At 50.1% G+C, this 17,140-nt stretch overlaps 1 protein-coding gene across 7 annotated transcripts in view; it reads left to right on the forward strand.

Annotated features, from left to right (window-relative positions):
- Window positions 1-17,140, forward strand: part of LOC100400378 (tyrosine-protein phosphatase non-receptor type substrate 1) — a 44,488-nt gene that overhangs the window by 12,982 nt on the left and 14,366 nt on the right. For all 7 annotated transcript variants that reach the window (XM_008995633.5, XM_035298239.3, XM_078371191.1 and 4 more), the window contains exons 3-5: window positions 8,319-8,675; window positions 14,530-14,847; window positions 15,446-15,778. In XM_008995633.5, coding sequence (XP_008993881.2) covers window positions 8,319-8,675; window positions 14,530-14,847; window positions 15,446-15,778 — 1,008 coding nt within the window. The remainder of the gene's footprint in view (window positions 1-8,318; window positions 8,676-14,529; window positions 14,848-15,445; window positions 15,779-17,140) is intronic.

Raw genomic sequence — 17,140 nt, forward strand, 5'->3', positions numbered from 1 at the left:
CTAGAGACAAGACAAACAGGTCATCTGGCCCCAGAGCCCAAGCTTCAGTCTGTCTTTTGACTTTAGAAGTTTACCTCCTGCATGGAAAGAGCCACCAGGGTCTGCCCCTTTTTTTGCAAAGAGGTGGCACAGCACCGAGTTCTCAGAGCTACCCAGAGTGAGAGTGAAAGAGTGGGGACCCTGAGTCCCTGGGCCAGCCCTCAGCTTATTTACCAGGCCACATGCATCCCCACTTTTGGTGGCTTCAGTGCAGGTAGTAGTTTCCACCGCAGCACCTGGTTTGTCCTTGCCCAGTGGGTATATCCAGTGGTGCCAGCAGAATGCTCCCAGTGCTGGCCTACTCTTCAGATGTGCAACCAAAACCATCCTTCAGGGCACTGTGTTAGCACAGCCCCAGGCCCCATGTCAGCTTCCTTACAGCCAGTGAGCATGTTCCAAGGACTCCACCCTGACACCTCTGCACCTTCCTTCACCCCAGCCTCTGTCAGCCTTTAAGACCTAGTTCAGGGGCCACCAGCTCCAGGAAGTCTTCCTGGGTCACACCCTCTTGCAGGACCCCATTCCCAAGCCACCTTTTGCAACATCGACCACCACGTGCGTGGTCATTGCTCATGTCCAGGACGGCCCCACATGCTAAGATATTCTCAAGGGCAGGGGCCTGTCTTACTCAGCTGTTTTCTGTGGTAACTAGGCCAGGGCCTGGCAGCACGAGTGAGGTCTGAGAGGGCATGAATGAATCATTCTGACTCCAGAGGAAATCGCTGTGTAATCATGGCTATTGGAGCCCCAAGCTCTCTTCTTGGGAACTGCGGCCCCCATGCAGCCCCCCACTGGCACAGCCCCAGCCATGAATGCAGCCCCAGCTGCCTTTTGCCTCCCTGCATGGGAGCATAGCACCAGCAGATGGTTCTGGGCTGGCCTGTCCACTGCTGTGCCCTGTGGCCAGCACTTAGTAAGTAGGTGCTCTAGAAAGATTAGTACCTCCTATCAAGGGCAGGACCCTAGACAGATGCCACTTAGGGTGTTGACCACCAGGAGCCCATGGTAGATTTGAGGAAAGTGTGTCTCTCCACATCTGCCATCACCCTTGTGCTTGTGGAAACAACACAGTAAGCTCATCTATGCCAGGCACATTCCCAGCTGGACACAGTCCCAAACACGGGCTCACAGACACATGGGGTGCACACAGATAGTGGCGTGTGCGTGCCTCCCTACTTGTCAGTGCACACACCCTCACAGTCACATTTACGCATACGCCACTCTGTCACACACGTGCCACCCGGCACACACCCTCCACACACATCCGCGCCACACTCACGTGCATGCTACTCCTGCAGCCACCTTCCCACACACTCACACCCTCCCACACATGCCCCGGCCACCGTGATTCACACTCTCCTGCACACAACTCACATGCCCACGCCCATGATCCCTAGCCCCCCATTCAGACACACTCCTGTGCTGCAGGCACATATTCCGGCACACAGGCACCGTCTTTCACACTCCTCATGCCCACCTGTGTATACATGTGTGTGCAGGTGCTCATGCTCTGTACACTCACATGCATACTGTTGGGCACACCCAGCACACTCATGTTCACATGTTCTATTGCACAGCCCGGTACTACATCCTGTATGCATCGGCTTTAATGCACGTTCGTGTTCACGTGTTTATTGCAAGGTCCAGTACTGCACCCTGTGAGCACCCTCTTTAATGCACACTCATGTTCATGCACACACCTGCACTGCATACTCTTGCACACAGCATTAAATCACACCCAGAAGATAGAGGCAGCCCCTGATAAGGAGCTGCTATATGCGTAGGGTGGAAATTGCAGCCTTCGGAGGATGGTGAGTAACAATAACGGTGAGGGAAGAAGCAAGCTGGGAATCACTGCAGCCACTTTAGAATGTTGAGCGCTGTACACTGCCAGAGCTCTGGCCATAGCCTCCCAGCCCTGGGGCTCCTTGAGTAGAAACAAAGAATCTACAAGGAATCCAAACAGGCGGCCTCCAACCTGTCCCTGTGGCTTCTGCTGTGGTGGCCCACTGCTTCCAGGAGATGGGCAAGTTTCCATGCAATGACAGTGAGCAACTGCCTGGGCAAGGCTGGCTCTTGGGAAATGTGCTTGTTAGCTGCATTCTCCAGCCCCATGAAGCAGGCTTCTGGAGGATTCACACCCAGGGGCAAGGCAGCCCTCCCCACCCCCACCTCAAGCTTCGGTTCTAAGTTGATTTTTTTCCGTTAGGAAAAGCATCCGTGCAGGCTGGGCATGGAGGTTCACTCCAGTAATCCAGCACTTTGGCTGGCTGAGGCGGGCAGATCACCTGAGGTTGGGAGTTTGAGACCAGCCTGGCTGACATGGTGAAACCCTGTCTCTACTAAAAATACAAAAATTAGCCAGACATGGTGGCAGGTACCTATAATCCCATCTACTTGGGAGACTGAGGCAGGAGAATCGTTTGAACTTAGGAAGCAAAAGTTGGAGTGAGCCAAGATCGCGCCATTGCACTCCAGCCTGGGCAACAAGAGTGAAACTTCATCTCAGAAAAAAAAAAAAAAAGAGAAAGCATCCATGGTTATTTTTTTCACTCTTTATGAAAATTATTTTCACCTTTTAATCTCAAGCCACACACGAACATTGTTTGTTTGTTTTTTTTTTTTCTTTTTTTGAGATGGAGTTTCGCTCTTGTTACCCAGGCTGGAGTGCAATGGCACGATCTCGGCTCACCGCAACCTCCACCTCCTGGGTTCAGGCAATTCTCCTGCCTCAGCCTCCTGAGTAGCTGGGATTACAGGCACACGCCACCATGCCCAGCTAATTTTTTGTATTTTTAGTAGAGATGGGGTTTCACCATGTTGACCAGGATGGTCTCGATCTCCTGACCTTGTGATCCACCCGCCTCAGCCTCCCAAAGTACTGGGATTACAGGCGTGAGCCACCACGCCCCGCCCACAAACACTGTTTTTTAAGCAATCAAATATATCTTCTAAGCCCCAGTGGTTGGTTCTCAGCCCTCATCTTACTGCCTCTCTCAGTGGTATTCAAGGCAGGTGGTCGCAGCTTCCTTGGCCAATTCAAAGAAGAGAAAGGAGATGTGGCTGGAGAAGCAGGTCACAGGAAGGGGCCAGGTGATGGATTCTAAGATGCCAGCAGGAGCCTCTTGCCCAAGGGGGTTAGGTACTTTCCAAATGTAATCACTGGAGTGATTTCTTTGAAGTCTATCTTTGTCTCTGGGTGGAAGCTCCAAGAGACCAGGGACACAGCCATTTCACAGCCCTTAGCTCAGGGCCTGGCACAGGGAAGGATCCAGAATGCAGCACTCACCACCTTGTGCTGAGTTCCTCTTACAACAAACACGTGGTTACCACCCACTGTGCTGACTTCTTCCCTTAGGAAACGTCTTCATGTGTTTTTTTGTTACTTTTTTTCTAAAAGCAATAAAAGTTCGCTGCAAAAAATACAATATATTATTTATTATAAAGTAATAAGAAAACATGGCCGCCCCCTCCCACCCCAGTCCTGTTTCCCAGATGTAGCACACCACAACAGCGCCGTGTTCAACTTACCGTCCTTGCAAACTTTCTTCTCTAGACATGTGATTGGCCGATCAGTAAATATTTACTGAGCATCTACACTTGCCAACCACGGTAGCAGGGGCTGGGAAATCAGCAGTGAACCAGACTCAATCCCTGGAGGTTCATTCAAACAATACACATACAGTAACATGCATAATTACATGTAGAGGTTTTTTTAAAAAACAAAATAAGATACTATAAATATTCTTTCATGTTCATCCAGTTTAGAGAATCTGAAAATTGCCCAGAGTAGAAGGAGAAGAAAAGAGGAAAACCTCATGAGGTCTAGATTCATGATCCAAAGAGAGTTACATTTTATAGCTTTGTATAGCACCCTCCAGTTGTTTATATATAGTTTTATTTTACAAAGTTATGATCATACTGAGAATAGAGTTTTTTCTTCATCTTTTTTTTCTTACAAAAGTAACACAAACAGAAAACATAAACGAGCAAAATCTCATGTAAATCTACCACTCAAAATCCATTATGGCTAATCCTTAATATCATTTTTTTTTCCAAAACTGAGAGTTTGGGATCACACAGAATCTACCACTTGGTAAGACTCTGATCTTGTAATACATTTCCATTGCAATTCTTTTTTTTTTTTTTGAGACAGAGTCTCGCTCTGCCACCAGGCTGGAGTGCAGTGGTGTGATCTCAGCTCACTGCAACCTCTGCCTCCCGGATTCAAGCGATTCTTCTGCCTCATCCTCCTGAGTAGCTGGGAATAGAGGCATGTGCCACCACACCCAGCTAATGTTTGTGTTTTTAGTAAAAATAGGGTTTCACCATGTTGGCCAGGATGGTCTCAATCTCTTGACTTTGTGATCTGCTTGCCTTGACCTCCCAAAGTGCTGGGATTACAGGGGTGAGCCACTGTGCCTGGCCTCCATTGTAATTCTGTACCATCATTTTCATGGCTATAGACTTAGCCTATAGCTGCAAAAGTGGATTCACTGTAATGGGATCAGCCAATCTCCTTTCCTTGGATATTAGAATATTTTCCATTTTTTATTTTTACACAAACACTTAAGTGAATGAAGCAAAACGTCTGCATGTATTCTTAGTTACCTAAAGGTATGATGTTAGATTGTTTTTCTTCACTCATATTTTCACTACATCAAAATGTTGATTGCAGTTATCTTTGATGGTATTCTGTGAGATCATTACTTTGTTTTTATACTTCTTTATTTTCTCTAAATGCCTTGCAATGAACAGGTTTTATTTGCATAAACACAATATTATTTAAAATTATGCCATGAAAATTTCTATATGGCTGCTGTTTTCATGGTAATGGCTTGTTACGGCTGCCTATAATTTCACATAGGGGATAGGCCATAATTCACTTAACCATCCCCTATCATTGGGCGTCTGGGTTTTTGCCAATACCTTTAAGATCGTTACACAGGAAACCTACTCCATATCTGGGGTTACGTCCTCGTGGAGCAGCCCAGCAAAGGCTGCTGAACAGATTTCACACCTTTGATTCATCCTGCCAAACTGCTTTCCTGAGAGGTTGTTCCAGTTTCCACTCCCACCAGCAGTGCGTGAGAATGCCTGCCCAGCTGCCCTCCTCTCCCTGAGACAGTTCAGGCCCCTGGACGGCCACATCCTCTGCCAGGAGGGCAAGAGAGAGCAGGAAACAATTTGGCCAGTGAGTGACCCCAGACCCAGAACCAGGAGTGATTTTTAACAAGCCTGCTTCCTAGAACAGAACCTGCAGAGAAAAAGAAAGCAAGCAAGGGGAAAAAGAAAAAAAAAAAAAAACTCTACTGGAAAAAACACACACATACACAGATTAAAATAATATTTGGCACTTACGTCGCACTTTTAAAATTCTTCAAACGCTTTATAAACACTAGCTAATTAATTAAGCCGCCTAAATCTGGATGCAGTTGGTGGAGAGAGCTTGAGAGGAGCTAAAAAAAAAAATGGGGGAGCCAGCCCTATACAACTCCAGATTTTATTGTCGCCTGCTTGGGGTGTGATTACAGGCCTCCGGCTGCACCACAAGAATAGCCCTGCTCCAACATGCTGCACGCCTGACTCCACAGCCTCTCCTGCACCTCCTGCTCCCTCACCAACTGCTGACTCACAGCCTCGTGTGGTGTTATTGATAAGGATAATAATAACTGCAAGCCAGGCTCAGTCCCGGGCTCCGGGCCTGCACCCTCTCCTGGATATGCGAGTATCCACGCTGTTTAACAGATGAAGAGGAGATCTGCCCAGGGTCATGGAGCCAACGAAATCCTTCCTTCATTCATTTGTTACCACATTCATTCTGCATATTTTTATCGATGATACTGTTTTAGGCAGGAGGTTGGAAAGAGTCCCTTGTGGATCCTACATCCTACTATTGGTAATAGGACAATTCAGAGAAAATCAAGTAGATGGATAATGTAGCTATGTGATAACAACGGGAATAGGAAGGAAAACTTACCAGCACCTACGCAGCAGGCATACCACCGTGTCAGGGTCCTCATGACTGTGCTGGGTGGATGCCCGGCCCCACTTTGTGGATGATGGAATGGGAGTCCAGGGAAGGTGGGTGCAGAAATGGCTAGGAGGGGAGCCATGCCGTCACCCAGGCCTGCTGGCCCCAGCAACTGCTTCCTTGAGGCAGCCTTTCCAGTTGGTCCAGTCTTGAGGCTGAAACGCAGACCTATTGGGAAAGTTCCTAGCTCAGTGCTGGCAGCTGCTGGTGCTACCTCTGATGTCCCCACCCGTATGGGCCTCCTGGGCCTCCCACACATCTGGCCACCAGCCCCACTCCTCTCAGGCTGTTTGATGCTGGCTGAACCTCTGTCCACTGTGGGTTTTGTTTTTTTTTTCTCTTGTGCCATGAGGGTCTTGCCATGCTCAACTTGGCACTCTGAGCCTCCACTCACCTGCCCTGAGAACTGGGACCCGAAGGTGATCCCTTGCAAGAGTCGAGGCTGGGAATGGGAGAAAGGCAGGACAATGGACACAGAGCCCTGGGCTTGCTGCGGTGAGGGAAGATAGGGGTCTGTGAGCCTCTTTCCCTGACTGCCCTGCCCCTGCCAGAGGGGCGGTGCCAGGCCATAGGTTGGTGGGTAAATTCACAGGGTCTCTTTCCTGCCCAGCCAGAGCCAGAGGGGCTGCTCAGGACAACTTCTGCAACCTTGTGTGATGTACAAGGCAAAGGTGGCCCAGGTCAGGGCAGGACAAGGTCATGGGAAGGGTCAGTGGACCCTCCAACTGGGGCCCTAGGTCACCTGTCACCTGCATACCAGGCAACTGCCACTCCTCTGTTTATCTCATTCTCTCCCTCTCCCCCGTTCTAGCCCGCCCTCTCACTCTGCCTGTCTGTCTGTCTCTTACGCATGTGTTTCTCTGAGGTCTTTATGATCATAATCTGTCTTTGTTTCTTGTATCTTAACGTTGTTCAGATTCGAGGCCCTGGCCGTGCCTTGCTCTGAACTGTTCTCACTCGGTCCTGAGCATCTTCAGCGCATCTCTCAACAGCCTCATCCTGCCCTCCTCTTCCTGTCTGGGCTCTCTCCTCTGCACCCCAATCTCTCCACCCAGGGTCCCTGTCTTGTGTGCCCCAGTGTCTCTGATTGGAACTCAGGCCCCTGCAGCCGACCTCGACAACTCCTTCCAGCTACCCATTTGGGAGCCCTTGAGGCCTGGACTGGGTCCAACTCCAGTGTGTCCCCATCACATTGAGGCCTGGATCACAGGGCATCAGCAAGTGTTGGTGAGAGTGAAGTCTGAACAACAGCCGTCTCCTTGTTTGTTCAGTGTGTAGTAACAACAGCTTCCCCGGTGCCCAGCTCAGGGCTAACTGACTTCTATGTGTGATCTCATTTTCTTTTGAAACAAAGCAGAGGCCTGGGGGTGTTCTACCCATCTCATAGATAAGAAAACTGAGACTCAAAGCCGATTGATAAACTAGGGTCCCATACAAACAAGGGGTGAGCCAGGTTCCAAACCAGGACCGATGACTGAAGACCGCATGCTGAATTCTGACACTGTCCCCAGCCTTGGCTTGTTTTGTCCTCCCAGAGATCCATTGAGGTGGGGTCATAGTAACTATTTTACAGATAAAGAAACCAAGGCTGAGAGCAGGAAGGGCAAACTGAGGGCAGCTCTTGCATTTGTGTGGCACTGTGCAAGCCGGGCTCAGCCCCGGGCTCCAGGCCGAGACTCACACACACTGGCATGAGTCTACACTGGATCTTATTGGTCACCTGAGCGGTGGCCCAAGGACACATCTGTAGACCAGTGATCCAGAACTCCAACCACGTTCTCCTACTGCCCAAGACCGCTGAGGACAGCCTCCCTTCTCGGGGCCTGCATCCTGGGCCAGGCCAGAAACAGAACCTAACGCCTTGTAGAGCACCACACATGCCAGGCTCCTACCTCTGAGTCCTTGCCCAGGCTGTTCCCTCTGTCTAAACACCAGGCCCTCTTCTGGTTAATTCAGATTGGAATTATAGAGTCTAGCTGAGATGTGACTCTTCCAGAGAGGGTCCAGGCATTCGAAGCCACTCTCTGTCATGTCACTTAGCTTTCTGTGCCTCAGTGTCCCCACTTAGAATACAGGTTCATGTTGCAGGTTTCTTGTGAGGATTAAGTGAGATAATATACACAGTGTGCTGAGTTTAAGGCCTGCTCCTGGTGTGCACCCAGTTAATGAAAGTCATTGATAAACACTTGAGGAAGCAGAGAATCATGTAAGCCTGAAAAAAATCACTGCTTTGTGCTCCTTTCAGGAGTGGCAGGTGAGGAGGAGCTGCAGGTGGTGCAGCCTGAGAAGTCCGTGTCGGTCGCAGCTGGAGAGACGGCCACTCTGCACTGCACTGTGACCTCCCTGGTCCCCGTGGGGCCCATCCAGTGGTTCAGAGGAGCCGGACCAGGCCGGGAATTAATCTATAATCAAAAAGAAGGCCAATTCCCCCGGGTAACAGCTGTCGCAGACCAGACAAAGAGAAACAACATGGACCATTCCATCCGCATCAGTAACATCACCCCAGCAGATGCCGGCACCTACTACTGTGTGAAGTTCCGGAAAGCGAGCCCTATTGACGTGGAGTTGAAGTCTGGACCAGGCACTGAGCTGTCTGTGCGGGGTGAGTACAGCGTGGGCCTCCTTCATCCCCTGGTTTGTGACAATAAGCCAATAATAACACCCTCCGTTCTTTGAGCCATGACTAGGTGTGGTGGTGGGTGCTCCTTTTCATGAATTGATGTCTCCCACTTTTACATATAACGGAAGTTGAGGCCTGGAGATGCCCTGCTATTTGCTCAAGGCTCCACAGCTGGCAAAGACTGGGAAAGTCAGCATCCTTCCTTCAGCTGCCTGGGTCTGCAGCCCTTGCCACTTCTCATCTGCCCCAGCCCTTTGGTTCCACAGATGAGGGAACCAACAGATAGAGTGACTTGTCCAGGCACAGGGCCAGACCTCACCTGCCGCCTCCAGAGAGTGCTTCCCTCTCGGGGTGGTCAAGTCTCCTCTAAGTGACAGGCACCCACTAAAACCTACTATGTGCCAGGCTCCACCAAGCTTGTGTTCTCATCTTTTCCAATAAGAAATCCACCCAGGGCAGCGAGGAGGGAGGGTGTGCTTTTCTTTATTCCATCACCAAACATCGACTGAGAAGATTCCTAAAAGGCACAGATTTACTGTTTAGTCTGATGGCCCTGGTGAGAGGGGAAGCCAGAGGTCCCGGCATTTTCTGTGGGTCTTTTAGAAAAAACCTCGTGCAATTTAGGGACTGATTTATGCAATCACCAAAAGCTCTGAACAAAGCGGGGTCATCAAAGAATGTCCCCCATTCCAGGAAAGAGGTATTCCTTCTGGGTGACTTCGGGTTCCTCAGTTAAGGCAGCAAAGATGCTCATTTGTGTTTGTTGACAGGGCCCCAGGATTCTTGTTCTAGCTCCTGGTCCTGGGACATTAGTACAGGAAGGACCCTCAGACCATCCAGCCCAACCCCCAGTTACAGGTGGCCACTTGAAGTCAGGAGATGACAGGGGCCTTGCCCGTAGTCACAGGGCCAGTTAGTGACAGGATCTGGACCAGAGCCCACATCTGATTCCAGGGAGGCTCCTTCCTGCCCAAGTGTTAAGCATTGTTTCCATAGAAAAGCCTGGAGCATCACAGGTGCTCAATGAAAGCTCCTTGAACAGAGCCAGTAAGCAGGGAGCCAGCACTTCTCCTTTTCATCAGTTTCCCAAAGGTTCAGAATACTCACATTCAGACCCCATTGGTAACTGGAAAACCTCACCCAAATGTAAACCATGTTATTTGAAATGGAGATTTCATATCAGGACATAGAGACCTGTTCTGTTGTGTAATAGTTACCGAATACTCCAGCTTATAGAAATATGAGACTTATTTTATAGTCTTCTATTGATGGCTATATAAGTTGTCCCCAACTTTGAGCTATTAAAACAGTCCTGCAGTGGATGACCTTTAGCATGTGTCACCCTCCTCAGGTGGGAGATGCCCACTGGAGGTGCCATTGCTAGATCAGAGGGTGTGTGTGTTTTCATTTGTGTGGATATGGCCTTATTTCCATCCTAGACATAATAACAAGTCCCCCCACAACCGCTGGACATAGGCAGGGAGGGTGGCTTTATTCTGATCGTGCAGATATTACAGGAAAAGACATTGAGGTTTCCAGATGAGGCATCCCATGCCTAGACAATCGCAGCAAGTAAATGGCTCAGGTGTGACCCAGTTCTGCTGACTCCTAGTACAGTGCTCACTCCTCTTTGCCATGCTGTCAGCCTAAATGATGTCCTGGATGAGAAAGGAGGGAGGCAGGAGGGGGCCAGGGAGCAGCAGCTGGGCCAGATCCTGAGTCTGGCACTTTCTCCCTTTATAACAAGTACTAGAAGGAAGAGCCATGTGTTTGCCCCTTTTACAGATAAGGACTCTGAGGCCCAGAGAGGAGACCTAAGTGGTGAGCAGGTTGTGGAGCCTTGAACCACAGCCCCTGTATCTGTAACACCCAGCTGTGCTTATCAAAGTGGAGAAATGTTCCACCCTTCTCATTCCACTCTTGCAGTTCTATAGCAATGAGCATAGGCTGAGGCAGGAGAATTGCTCGAACCCAGAAGGCGGAGATTGCAGTGAGCCGAGATCGTGCCACTGCACCCCAGCTTGGGTAACAAAGCAAGACTCAGTTTCAAAAAAAAGGGAAAACAAAGCAAAAAATCCTATGGAAGTAGGAGGGGCCAGCCCCCATCAGAAAGGTCCTGCAGGTGTCTCATGATACAGGAACCTGTTCCTAAAGGACAGGTCTCAGCACATCACTGAGCAGCATCCATGGAGCAGAGTCGGGCCTCCTGCAGCCCAGCAGACCACATGCCCACCTACTCATGGTGCTGAGGACTAAGGATGCGGAGATGAGGCGTTTCCTGGGTGGGTGCTTTGGGCCCATAGGAGTAAGAGTTTCTATTCTCCCCTCGGGCTTTCAGGAGCCCACCAACTTCAGTTTATGGCAATAGGGTAACCAGATCTGGGCACCCTGGAGGGAGGCTTCTCCCTAGAATTGCATGAAGTCAAGAATCTCAAAGGGGAAAAGGGAAGATGGTCAGTGTCAGGGTTCATGAAGTTTAGGTACTTGCTCAACTGATAGGTATGAAAGCTTGGGGAACACTGGAAATGCCCATTGGACACATGGGGGATAAGGAAACAGTGCCTTGGTTTCTCTCAGCCTCAGTTTCCTCCTCTGTAAAATGGGGGATTATCAGGGATGCCTTTGGCAGAGTGGAAAGGATTTGAGTTCCTGTGTATAAATCACCCAGTGCAAAGTAGACAACCACAAATCAAGGTGTTATTTTATTTATTTGTTTATTTTTTGAGATGGAGTTTCACTCTTGTTGCCTAGGCTGGAGTGCAATGGCATGGTCTCAGCTCACTGCAGTCTCACCTCCTGGGTTCAAGCGATTCTCCTGCTTCAGCCTCCCGAGTATCTGGGATTACAGGCATCTGCCGCCACGCCCAGCTAATTTTTTTTTTTGTCCTTTTAGTAGAGACAGAGTTTCATTTTGTTGATCTCAGGTGATCCACCCACCTCAGCCTCCCAAAGTGCTAGGATTACAGGTGTGACCCACCACACCTGGCTATCAAGGTGTTATTTTAAGATATGTGACCTTGGGCAACCCAATTCCCCTTGAGCCTCAGTTTCCCCATGTGTAGTATGTCGAGAATTGTCCCAACCTTTCCAGGATGTTATGAGGATGCAGTGAGCCTGGGGAGACAACAGACCTTAGTAAGCAATGGGTTTTTCCCAAGATCATGTGATCCTGGGCAAATCCTGGCTTCCCTTGAGTCCTCAGTTTCCCTGTCTGTGAAATGATGATGGTAATTTCAACCCTCAGGGGTTCGGTGAGGATTGGAGAGGATGTACACAGAGCCTCGGATGGTGGCGGTGTTCGGGTTACCCCGAGCTCCTGCAGAACTGTGGTTAGGAGAGCATGGCCAGAGCCCAGCTTCCTGCGGCCACATCCCAGCCCCGCCACCTCCTGGATCTGTGACTCGGGACAAGGCACTGCACCACCATGGGCCTCGGTGTCCCCACTTGTCAGCGATAACAAGAGCCTCACAGACCAGGAGTAGGGACCGAATGAGTTAAAAATCCTGTGAAACTTAGGGCGGCGCCTGGTCTGCAGTCAGTGTTGAGCAGAGGTGAGCTGTGCGACGCTGAAGACCTGCAACCTCAGATGGGTCAGTGCTCCTCCAGGTCTCAAGTATAAATGGTGCTTAGGATGTGCTCAGGTCGCTTTCAGTCTTGGCTGCTCTTTAGAATCATCTGGGAAACTTTGAAATAAATTCCAGGCTCCACCATAGAAATGCCTCTTTAATTGGTGTGACATGGGTGTAGGCATCTGAAGTTTTTAGTTAATCCAGAAGATTCTAATACAGAGCCAGGACTGAGAACCCCTGGGATAGATACCCGGAGGTCACAGAGGACAAGTCGGAAAAGGTGGTCGTCTGTGGTGCCAGATGGGAGAACAGATTTTCAGGGTGTGGATCCTTCTGAACAACATGAGCCCGGGATAGCTCTTCCGAGGCCCCAGTGGCCTGGCCAGACCCCCTCTCATGATACAGGCCTCAGGGGCCAAGGTAGGGCCCCAGACAAAGCCCTGCTCAGATCCAGCCCCAGTGCGGGGGAACCTTCTAGCTTGAAAACGTCTGTCTAGATACCAGAATCCCAGCAAATCCTTGCAGTTCGGCCCCAGGCCCCTCCCTGCCTTGACACACCAAGATGTCACGGAGGAAACTGCTCCCTCCTTTAAAATGCTTCCAGCTTCTGTAAATAGCTCCTCTGGAGGGAGGTGCCTGTGATCTTGCTTGTGTTTTGAAAGCCAATTCGCCAAACTTGTTTCCTGAGGGGATTGTTCAGAAAAGGGGGAGAGAATCCTCATTTGGTGGTTTCTGCTCCTCTTATCATTTGGGTTTGCCGTGAGCTGCAGGGAGCGGGGTTGAGCCTTTTCTTGGTGTTTCCACTCTGCTTTGTTCTGCTGCCTAAAGGATAAATGCGTAGATTCAGAAGCAGTAATGACCAAACCACCTCATAACGGTCACAGGGGCCATTTATTAAGCACCTACTGCATGCCAGGCTCTGTGCTTATATCCATCCTCCCTCATCTTACCAGGGTGGGGTTTGTGTCCACTTTTGGCCCTGGGGCTCTTCCTAAAAGGGACTCACAGGAGAGATGGAGTGAGGATTAAAGAGCTGAGGGGCATGGAGGGGCAGCCAGTGTCCAGCTCCAGAGAAGCCCTGGATAAATGGGAACTGACTGCACCCCCTCAGCCCTGTGGGGACATCCAGGCTGCTGGTATTGATGACTTGACTTCAAGTGACACCCTCCTTACTGTGCCCTCAAAATGTTTGATGGGTGTTAGGGAGCAAGTTAATATTTACAAATGCAAGTATGTGTGATATGTGCTTCCTGGTGACAGTGATAGTAGGTGCGGGGTAATAATTAGCAATTTGGAGACACGTTTAGGGCCTGTCTACAGGGAGAAACTGCCTGAGTTCTGATTCAGCCATTTGTGTACCTTCAGGACCCCGGAATTGCTTCTGCCTGGTTGGGCGGGTGCCCCGTGTCTGTGTTACTACTTGATGGTTAGGAAATTATCCAGTTTGGCTTTCTCCATACTTGGCGATCTTTAATATCTATCTAAAACTGACCCCAAAGAAGGCCCCAGATTCAGAAAAGTGTCCCTTCCTTTCAAATGCAGCACTTGGCACAGATTAGACCCTGCTGGAATATTTGTGGAGAAAATGAAAAACATGAAGGAAACTCATAAATACCTGAAGAGAGAGCTTTGGATAGGAATAGTCTGGGTTAAAGTTAGATCTGTTTTTGCTTATTTTTGTGAAGCATCTTCTGTGTTTACCCAAAGCAAAACTGCTTCCATTGCCTCATTTAGTCCTGAAGCATCCCAGGGAGGAGAAAGGCTGCCATCCCGTTTTACAGACAGGGAGCAGGGTGTGCCAGGCCGCCCCTCTCGTGGGCTGAGCAGCCTGGCTCCAGCTCTCGTGATGGTGCCACTTTGCTACTTAGTCCCTGCATTGATCCCTGTAAACGCTCTCTCTGAGGCTGCCACTGTTTCCAGGGGAGGCGGGGTAGGAACAGTTAATACCAAGGGTGAGACCGGTGGTTAATTTTGATCCTGTGCCCACACTGGCGGAAGTCCCCTGTGTGGAGAGGACTTTGAACTCAGGCCTGAGCTTCCCTCTGGGCCCTGCCCTACACTGTCTGACCTCAGGCGGGTCCTCACCTCTCCCAACCTTTGCATCCTGCTCTGTAAAATGAGAATAAGGACACTGCCCTAATTAATCCTTCCACATTATTGGAAGGATGAAAAAATAATGTCCATGAAGGTTCTTAGGGTGTCACACACTCATCGTTAGTGATGGTCATCTCAGTCATGTCTGCTGTTTATCGATGCTCCTTTTGTAGCCAAACCCTCTGCCCCCGTGGTGTCAGGCCCTGCGACGAGGGTCACACCTGAGGACACAGTGAGCTTCACCTGCGAGTCCCACGGCTTCTCCCCCAGAGACATCACCCTGAAATGGTTCAAAAATGCGAATGAGCTCTCAGCCCTCCAGACCACCGTGGACCCCGCAGGCGAGAGCGTGTCCTACAGCATCCGCAGCACAGCCAGGGTGGGACTGACCCGTGGGGATGTTCGCTCTCAGGTCATCTGCGAGGTGGCCCACGTCACCTTGCAGGGAGACCCTCTTCGTGGGACTGCCAACTTGTCTGAGGCCATCCGAGGTAGAGGACCCTCACTCCCAGCCCAAGCCCACACCTGGCTGCCGAGCCCACTGCCCACTCCCCTCCGCCCATCCAGCTCCCCTTCTGCTCCAGGGTTTGAAAGGCCTGGAACCTAAATTCCTAACTGTGCTGCCCACCTCCCAGGCCCCTAGATGTGCCAGTCACTTACATTTTAATGGCAGTGGCTAGGTGACCACCCGCCAGGCACCAAGGACTGTGTTAGCTGTTTCACTTATTTTCCCATTAGCAACTGTAATTAATGAGCACCTACTATGAGCTAAGCCCTATGTGCTTGGTGATTTTCTTTATTTTGCTACAGTAATGACATTCCAACTGCATGCCTGGAGTTGTGCTTGTAGATTTCACTCGTTCTTAGCCTAGTAGAAGCCACCAGTCTTTGAGCACCTACTATGTGCTGGGTGTTATGCTTAGTAATTTCACTCATATGCAAAGAGCGCCCTCAGTGTCTGAGCACCTGCTGCCTGCCTAGCACTGTCCTGGGGATGCCCTCACCATGGTGGTGGGAGCGAAGTTATGGAGCCCTCCCTGTGACCTGTCTATGCCACAAGGTCAGAGTTTCTGCCCTGTGCTGTTTCAGTTCCACCCACCTTGGAGGTTACTCATCAGCCCATGAGGGCAGAGAACCAGGTGAACGTCACCTGCCAGGTGAAGAAGTTCTACCCCCAGAGCCTACAGCTGACCTGGTTGGAGAACGGAAACGTGTCCCGGACAGAAACAGCTTCAACTCTCATAGAGAACAAGGATGGCACCTACAACTGGGCAAGCTGGCTCCTGGTGAACTCATCTGCCCACAGGGATGGTGTGGTGCTCACCTGCCAGGTGGAGCATGACGGGCAGCCGGCGGTCAGCAAAAGCCTTCGCCTGGAGGTCTCAGCTCACAGGAAGGAGCAGGGCTCAGATACTGCTGCTGGTGAGGCCTTTATTTCAGCTGCCCCAGCTCTTTTAAATTTCTATCTTAGTTTTGTGATTTTTTTTTAAATGTTAAAAGTAGTAATTCATGCTTATTCTAGAAGAATCTAGAAGTGTATAAATATAAAGTAGAATTTTAATGTCAGCTCCATTTCCCCAGATCCCACACTCCAAGAGTCACCAGTGGTAAGAGTTTGATGCACATCTTGGTAGATCTTTTGACCTAGATTTGTATCACAGGAGGAAAGAGGGAGAGAGGGGCCCGATCTGTTCCTGCATCTCACCTTCTTCACCTGACAGTTACCATGCTCCCCATTCCTCACTGGCCCACCCCTCCTCCCTACTCTTTCTAGCCACGGTGTTGTCTCCCTGGCTGCCATCGGAAGCCTGCCCCATTGAAGTCGGGTAGAGTCATGCAGGATGGCTGCAGCTTGTCACGTAGTCAGGGCTTCAGTGAAGATCCTTGTACATGTTCTGTCCCACATGTGACTATTTCTGTGTGATTGCCCAAGGAACATTTCAAGCCAAAGGGTGAACTCATGTTAAGGAGGAGACAGTGCTGTCACTCTGCTGAGAGAATGTGAGGGTGTCAGGGTAGCATCTTCTCAGCCCCTGCAATGTGGTGTTGGTGGACGTCACTTCTGTTTTCAAATGGCGGCGCCTGGTTGGCATTTCAGTGCTGCCATGGACTATTTCATCACCTGTTGTCAAAGCGGCTGATGCCTTGTCCATAGTACAGCCTTGCATGGATTAGAGCAGAAGCCATTTCTGTCCTTCCTGCATGCTTCAGGGGAGCTCTAAAAGATAGCCTTGGGGCTATGGCAAAGTGACCCTTTGATTTGACCAGTTCCGGGTTTTCATAGGATGTGTAGGACGTCGGGAGACAGGGTGTGTGGCTTTCCACGCCAGCTCTGTCAAAGACTTGCTGTATGACCTTGGATGAGTCAGTGCCTCTCCCTGGGCCTCCAGTTACTCATGGCTGTGGCGAAGGAGATGAGCTTCATGATCCCTCAGCTCTGAGTCTCAGCTGGTAGGCGCCATGACTGTCTGGTTCGGCATTGTATCTTCGGGGTCTGGCCACAGTAGGGACTCAGTAAATGCCTTTTGAGTGAAAGAGGATGAAAGAGTTAGTTGGCTACTTGGTTGGTTGGTTGGTTCATTGGTTAGTTACATAATCCTTAGTTAGCCGATGAGGTAGAGATGACTGTTGGCCCCAGTAACAGAAGAGGAAGCCAGGGTTTGAAGGAAGGTTTAATTGACTTGCCCCGGGTCACACAGCTAACTATTGGCATTGATTTGAAAGCATACTTCTGTGGCTTAGAGCCCTGCTCCTGATGAACCACTGTGCTCTTGTCTACGACCC

Source organism: Callithrix jacchus, chromosome 5, assembly GCF_049354715.1.
Source record: "Callithrix jacchus isolate 240 chromosome 5, calJac240_pri, whole genome shotgun sequence".
Lineage (NCBI taxonomy): Eukaryota > Metazoa > Chordata > Mammalia > Primates > Cebidae > Callithrix > Callithrix jacchus.